The sequence below is a fragment of the Nanorana parkeri genome, unplaced genomic scaffold (genome assembly GCF_000935625.1).
Source record: "Nanorana parkeri isolate BGI_ZX_2015 unplaced genomic scaffold, ASM93562v1 scaffold724, whole genome shotgun sequence".
In the NCBI taxonomy this organism is placed as follows: Eukaryota; Metazoa; Chordata; class Amphibia; order Anura; family Dicroglossidae; genus Nanorana; species Nanorana parkeri.
The window spans coordinates 918,694-925,696 of NW_017306992.1; the positions used below are offsets into that span (position 1 = coordinate 918,694).

Below are 7,003 nucleotides of genomic sequence, written 5' to 3' on the forward strand. Positions count from 1 at the left end.
TCCTGTTGACCCTAAAACTGCTTTTATTAATCTGGGAAGACTTTCCACAAAATCTTGGAGTGTGTCTGTCGGAATTTGTGCTCATTCAGCCAAAATAGCATTTGTGAGGTCAGATTACTGATGTAGGATGAGAAGACAGGACTCTCAGCTATCCAATTGATACCAATGGCATTCAGTAGGGTTGAAGACAGTGCTCTGTGCAGGTTCCTCCGCACCAACCCATCAAACCATGTCCCTTTGGACCTTACTTTGTGTCCAGAGACACAGTCACGCTGTAACAAAAAATTGGCCTTTCCCAAAATGTACAATTGTCTAAGATGTCTTTGTATGCTGCAGTATTAACTGTGTCATTATTAACTGTATCCTTCACTGAAAACAATTTAACTCAATAAGTTGTAGAGGTCTTCAAATACTTTTACGTATAGTGTAGATTAAAGCAGGACTACACTTTACAGAGGTACCTTGTTATGGTTTATGGCTTCACACATGGTAAATGTATGCAAATAGGGCATAAAGTATTTATTAAGGCTCATTCACACGAGCAGCATCCTAAAACTTGGTTTTACTGTGTGCTTAGTGTCGTAGTGTCTGTTAGGTGGCAGCGGTCAGCCATAGTGCTTTGGGTTGTAACTGTTTTTTTGTTTTTGTTCCCTTTCTTAACTTTTTTTTGAAGTGTACTAAGTGTACACTCCACTCATGTCTCTGCATGGCAGTGGTTTACATTGATCTGCAGTGCAGTGGTCTCCGGTGGAATCCAGCCAGTGTGCTATAGAAAAAGGAGGTATACACATTGCACAATTGTTTTCTAGTGGGTAATGAAATACTAGTAAATATATGTACACAACGCCTCTGCTTAGATGAAAATAGCAAACAAGTTTGATGGGTTCTTGTTCCTGGCTAGCAGGGATCAGTTTTGTGAAACCATAAAAAATATTAACAAACACACATTGCAATTTCATCTGATATAGGCCATCCTCACTTACCTGTACAACACCACCCATAAAAGATGCGACTACTGCCATTACTGTACACAATGCACCAAACAGCACACCTGCAGCATTAGAAATGAACATTAAACTTTATAACAAGTACAACAATGTAACATTTCAGCTTAAAAGGTCAGTCCAGCCGAATCTGATACTGTATTTTAGGTGGAGATTGGAGGGTTGAACACCCATTTATATTTTCTCAGACATCCAGAAATCTTTGAATCTGGACTTTCTGACTGTGCCTTAGCTGCCAAAGTATGACATGAACTCTACTACACCATAAAGAATTCGACTGTACCAATATTTCAGTTATTGGTGGATGTTGATAGACTAAAACATTCACTAGTTTCTTATATCCTAAGCTTAAATGTCATGCTCTATTCTCTGCCTTATGTAAAATAAATGATAAATCCAACACTGGGAGGGAAATTTCTTTGTAATGGCTGTGGCAGATTAGAAGATATGTGAGCTAAAATGTGAAAACGTATTCAAATATATAGGTCTTGGCAGTGGTAACTTTGAGCATAGAACTCGCAACACCAAGAATTTTGAGTCCTACACCTACCATCGTGGAACCTAAGTTGCAAAGTCCCCAAAAGTAAAGGGACCCCTAAAATGTAAATGCAGGTGAACATACAGCATGAATTACGTTTTAAGAAATCTTTTCATACATTTATGTGTGATTAGAAATGTTCTATAAATACTTATAAATGCTTGTATGTTATTGCCAGTGTGAATGAGACTGAGGCCTTAAACCTAACCCATAACCTTAGCCCTAAAACTTAAACTAACAGGGTTATTCACAAAAGGGTGAAGAGTTTGCAGAAGGAAGAAGAAGTGAGCAATCTAGGCCAAAATAGCTGATTTGGAAAAATTCTCCAATTCAGTTCACATTCCAAATCAGCTTTGTTATCCTAGATTGTTCACTTCTAATCCTAATCCTAATCTTTTTCTCTAATGCTATCCTAATTTGACTCCTAAATTATGCTCTAAAACTGAAGTATTATTTGGTTATGCTCACTTTGTCCTGTAGTGAAGGCTTCAGCAACATTTCCTAACAAAGCATTGACAAATCTACACCAAAGGATACTGTGGCCAACAGGAGGTGGTTCAGGTTGTTGCCATCTACCTACGACTGGAATATCATCTTTGGGCGGACTGATCTTTTTTTTCCCCAAATTTTTTTAATTGGAGTTTTAACATTGGAGACTATGAAATTTAAAGCCATAACATTTGACGATATGATAGTTTGTCTCTTTCCCCATCTCTAAACCTCCTTCTTCCCCCACAAATGGTAGCTATTATTGTATTACTTAACACAGTGAAACGTTTCTAAACAATATCATGCACTAAAATCAATAAAGTTGATTAAACATTTTCTTGTTTTGATCTTGATTGTATGAATGAAGGAAAGGTTGAAAACAAATATTGTGTGTGTTTCTTTACTTGTATTAGTGTACAACCAATCCATATTTAATTGGAAGGTTGGAGGCTGACCAGTGACCAGACTATAAGCATCCCAGTATGTATATATTCATAACAAACAGTAAATGAGCAATAAAATACACACTTCCTGAATTTTGTCATTGCAGGCACTGTAAAGAAAGCAGTCCTCAAGCAAAAGCACTGAAGTGACCCAAGTCAGCTCTCTTAGCAGCTTAGTCCCCTTCCCACAGTACCTGCTTTGCGTTGCATTAGATATATGATGGCTGGAAGGCTGCTTAGCCACTGCTGCAAGGATTGAGCTGAGCAGCTAAGAGAATAACTTCAGCGTTCCTGCTTTGAAATTTGTGGATGAATTGCTCCACAGTGTCTGCAGCTACAGAAGTCTGTGCATACTTGTGCAATATGAAAAAGCCCTGAGCTCTGGCAGCAGACTTTAGTTTTGCTTTAATGTCTAAGCTGAACTGCTCTCATCAAAAGTTTTTCAGATAAATGGTTTTGTCTGCAAAGGGAAACTATAATGGTTTTAAGGAATATATATATATTTATATATTGTTTATATATATATTTTTAATGTATATGTTGTTGAACTGTTGTTTTCTGTCTTTGGCTCCTTTTGCCTAACTGAATCCTTAGGTTATGCTTATAAAGTAATAATTACTGGTAAGATGACTCACTCAGGCCAAGGAGTTTTAAATAAAACTTTTCATGATATACATTATTTTAGACCCAGTGATGTAATCACTGGATCTCTGTGTAATGCAGGCAGTTCAGGGAGTGTCCAGCAGGGTGCTGTACATAGCTTACTGAAAACATCCCAGCCAGCACACCTAGTGCTGGCTGGGAGGCCTCAGTGCTTCTCTCAAGATCCCGCAACCTTCATGCAAGCAGTGGACTGGCTCCCTGGAGGACTTTTGCAAATTTAAAAGTATCTTAATAGGTGGATATAAGTCTACAGGATTGACCAATCCTAGGCAGGCTGCAATAACATGCAGAGTGTCCTACGTAACACCCACATGTGATGTTTGGCCTTCATGATTGAAAGAACTGAAATTCAATGAATGAAACAGACTTTAAGGCTACAGAGAAAAAAGCTAGATGATGCTGGCTGTCCTACAGCCAGGAAATAAGGTGAGCTCAGTCTGACTTGCTGCAGCTTCTAATGCACTTTATGACTTCACAGTGTGCAGTGAAATCAGAGTAAGCAAGTTCAGTCCAGGAGAGGAGCCGGTACAACTGTACAAGATGGAAGTGAAGGCCGAAGTTCAGCTTTTAAAAGGCTTCTTTAAGCACAGCTGAGAGTGATACTGCATTACAATATTTGTGAAAGAAAGACTAGAGCTCCATCTGCTGGTTGGATAGAAAGCTACAGCATACTAATATGCAATATTTTATATTTAGCAGGTTGAAAAAAAAGAAAAATATTTTCATCATTTTTTTATTTTGTAGTCCTGACCATAATAAATAATATAATATAATAAATAAATAAATGAATAAATATGTACAAAAGCATTCCCCTTAAGTAAAAAATAATAATTAACACTCACATAAGCCTTTGCTAATCCAGGTACTTTTCCTGTCTGAAATGTCCTTGAAAAAATACTTAACAAAGTCTTCAAAGGTGACAGTGGCAAGAGCATTGATGCTTGCAGCTACAGTGCTACAATGTAAACAAAATAATAACATGTCAGGAATTGATTATAATTTCTTTTAAAGTATATTTTAGTTTTGGATAGAGTAAGGAAGGGTTAGACCCCGTCAAGTTTGTATTGCTGTCTGCATCCCTGCTAATTAAATGTACCCTCTATTTGTCCTGGTGAGTATTCTAATTGCAACAGAAAGTATTTGGAATGCCAAAATGTTAGACTTGTCACCAGAACAAGCAGTAAGGATGAGGCCTCATTCACACAGCCAAGAGTCGGTCCGTATAGATCTGTGCGGCGTGCACGACCGTATCTGGCCGCTCCCGGGAAGGAAAGGTGCTGCGTGTGATTGTACACAGCAGCCTGTTCTTCCCTATGGGAGGACGCCGCCTGTACGCTGCCTTACGCTCACCCGAACTGCACATCCATGTGGGTGCGGGTGTCCGTGCTCGGACGCAGACAGGATCCAGCCTATCTGCGTACGAGTACAGACACCCGCACGGATGTGCAGCTCAGGTGAGCGTAAGGCCGCGTCCAAACAGGCTGCTGTGTACAATCACACACAGCACCTGTCCTTCCCGGGAACGGCCCGATAGGGCCGTGCATGCTGCACTGATCTGTACAGGCGGACTCTAAGCAGTGTGAATGAGGCCTAAATCTTCTGATGGGGACATCTGTTCAGGTGATCAATCTCTAAGAGTGGATTTTCCCTCACTTTTGTAGAGATTACGTCTCACTTCCTGTTGCAATCTTTAAACAGGAAGAGAAAAGAAAACTCCCCAACAGAGCACAGACAGCAACAAATAAACTGACAGGGAATTAAACCCTTCCTTATTCTATTTAATACATAAATAAATAAAGCATTTTGGCTATACATACACTTTCAAAAGACAGCTTATATTAATATGAAGTCTGATTACTAATTAACACTTATTTGCTTTCCATGGCAACCACATTTTGCATTTTATCAATGATTTAGGCTAGTCATGATTGATTGTTGTGGGCTGATGCAATCATTGCTGTTTGTTAAAAAAAGAACTCCGGGGAAAAAAAACGTAACCCTTGGAGCAACGATGGAATGTCCCTTGGCTTCCTCACGTCCTATAAGATCTGCTACATCCAACAGATATACTAATAGATATTAAAACACCAAATGGTTACCTCAATGTACCACTAAACGCACACGCCACAAAAAGACCAGGCAGTCCAGGCATTTTTGCAAATAAGTGCATAACAAAGTAGGGCATCATCTGCAAAATAAAGCTTTAGATTAGATACTTGTCTTACGTAAATCAAATAATATCTCAAAGATGGAACTATACTTGCATTGTGTACATGTGTGGTGATAAGTACAGACTCGGAGGCTATGCCATCATGTTATGCTCGAACTAACAATTAGGAACCAAGCAGCATGGTTCCTGACCATGTGATCACCTATTCAAAGTTTCACCATGACAGCCAATCACAGTGATCATATGTGCTTTGTTTACAAACAAACCTCTCCCAGCTGTAGCTGTCATTGTGCCTGTTAGCCTCTATTTAGATTGCAGTTGCCATGGTGCTGCACATGTGATCAGCTACAACACCAGCCATTTGAGGGCTAGAAAATTTAGTTGGGAGCCGAAATAACAACACTGGCAACCGTGACAGTTGTTAGCAGAGGCATGCCTTTAATGTAACTGTATTGGGAACAGTTACATTGATGAGTTTAGCTCTGCTTTAACCCCTTAGTGACGGGAGACATACAATGTACATCCTCGCCACTAAGTGCTCAAATGACTTCTCACATACACTGATGTGAGCAGCTATTTGGGGCTCTGTAATGCCTGAGAATCAGCGGTTACAGTTCTTTAATGGATGCCTCACTATTCCCGGTAGGGATGTTCTGATACCGATACTAGTATTGGTATCGGGGCCAATACCAGGCCTTTTCATGAGTATTTGTACTTGTGAAAATGCACTGATCCTTAAAGCCGATGCCAGTCCTTTAAATTTTCAAACCGCAATGGCTGTCTGAGTTCCTGCACTTGTGGGGACTTGTCAGCCTGCTAGGGACCTCCGAGTAGCTGTCCATGGCAGTGCCTGTCCTCCTCCTTCCCATCGCAGGCACAGCCATGGACAGCCCCACACAGCACAGTACGGCCCCGAACACTGGCACTTTCCACAGCAAAGGAACTGCCCACAGAGCCCTGCAGCAAATCGAATGTCGGGTGAGATCGGCACGCAGCCTGGAGAGATGAATTCTGCTGTGGGGGGCATGTATTTTGCTGTGGGGGGTATGTATTTTGCTGTGGGGGGCGTGTATTCTGCTTTGGTGACATGCATTCTGCTGTGGGGGCATGTATTCTGCTTTGGTGACATGTATTCTGCTCTGAGGACATGTATTATTTCTGGTGACATCTTTATTTAGCTCTGGTGAAGAACTGCCCTAAAATCATCAATCTGTGTTCTTTTAGAAAAAATGCCACATGTCCCTTAATGGAAAAGTATCGGTTATTGGTATCGGCAAGTACCTGTGGGAAAGAACTTGTACTTTTCTATCTGAATATTATATTTGAATGATATTGTACTTGTACATGGTCTTAAACAAGTGGCATCGGGACATCCCTATTTCCCGGAACAAGACAGCGCTGACTGTATGTAGCACAGACTACTAAAGTGAATTTCAGCATTCCCAGCGGCCCTCTAAATGTGACACATGGATACATACATGTATCCAAGCTGGCTCAATCTAATGGAGAGAGAGAGAGATAGGAGAGAGGGAGATGGGAGAGAGAGAGAGAAATGGGAGAGAGATCTGGGAGAGAGATATGGGGGAGAGAGAGATGGGAGAGAGAGATGGAAGAGAGAGAGATGGGAGAGAGAGGGAGAGAGAGAGAGAGAGAGAGAGAGAGAGAGAGAGAGAGAGAGAGAGAGAGAGAGAGAGAG

General features: G+C 40.7%; 1 protein-coding gene across 1 annotated transcript in view; it reads right to left on the bottom strand.

The window, feature by feature from the left end:
* The window catches only part of SLC5A12 (solute carrier family 5 member 12), a 50,289-nt gene that overhangs the window by 7,520 nt on the left and 35,766 nt on the right, over window positions 1-7,003 (bottom strand). Inside the window, exons 9-11 of the mRNA XM_018564093.1 lie at window positions 5,237-5,325; window positions 3,980-4,092; window positions 984-1,051 (exon numbers count right to left, since the gene is read on the bottom strand). Coding sequence (XP_018419595.1) covers window positions 984-1,051; window positions 3,980-4,092; window positions 5,237-5,325 — 270 coding nt within the window. The remainder of the gene's footprint in view (window positions 1-983; window positions 1,052-3,979; window positions 4,093-5,236; window positions 5,326-7,003) is intronic.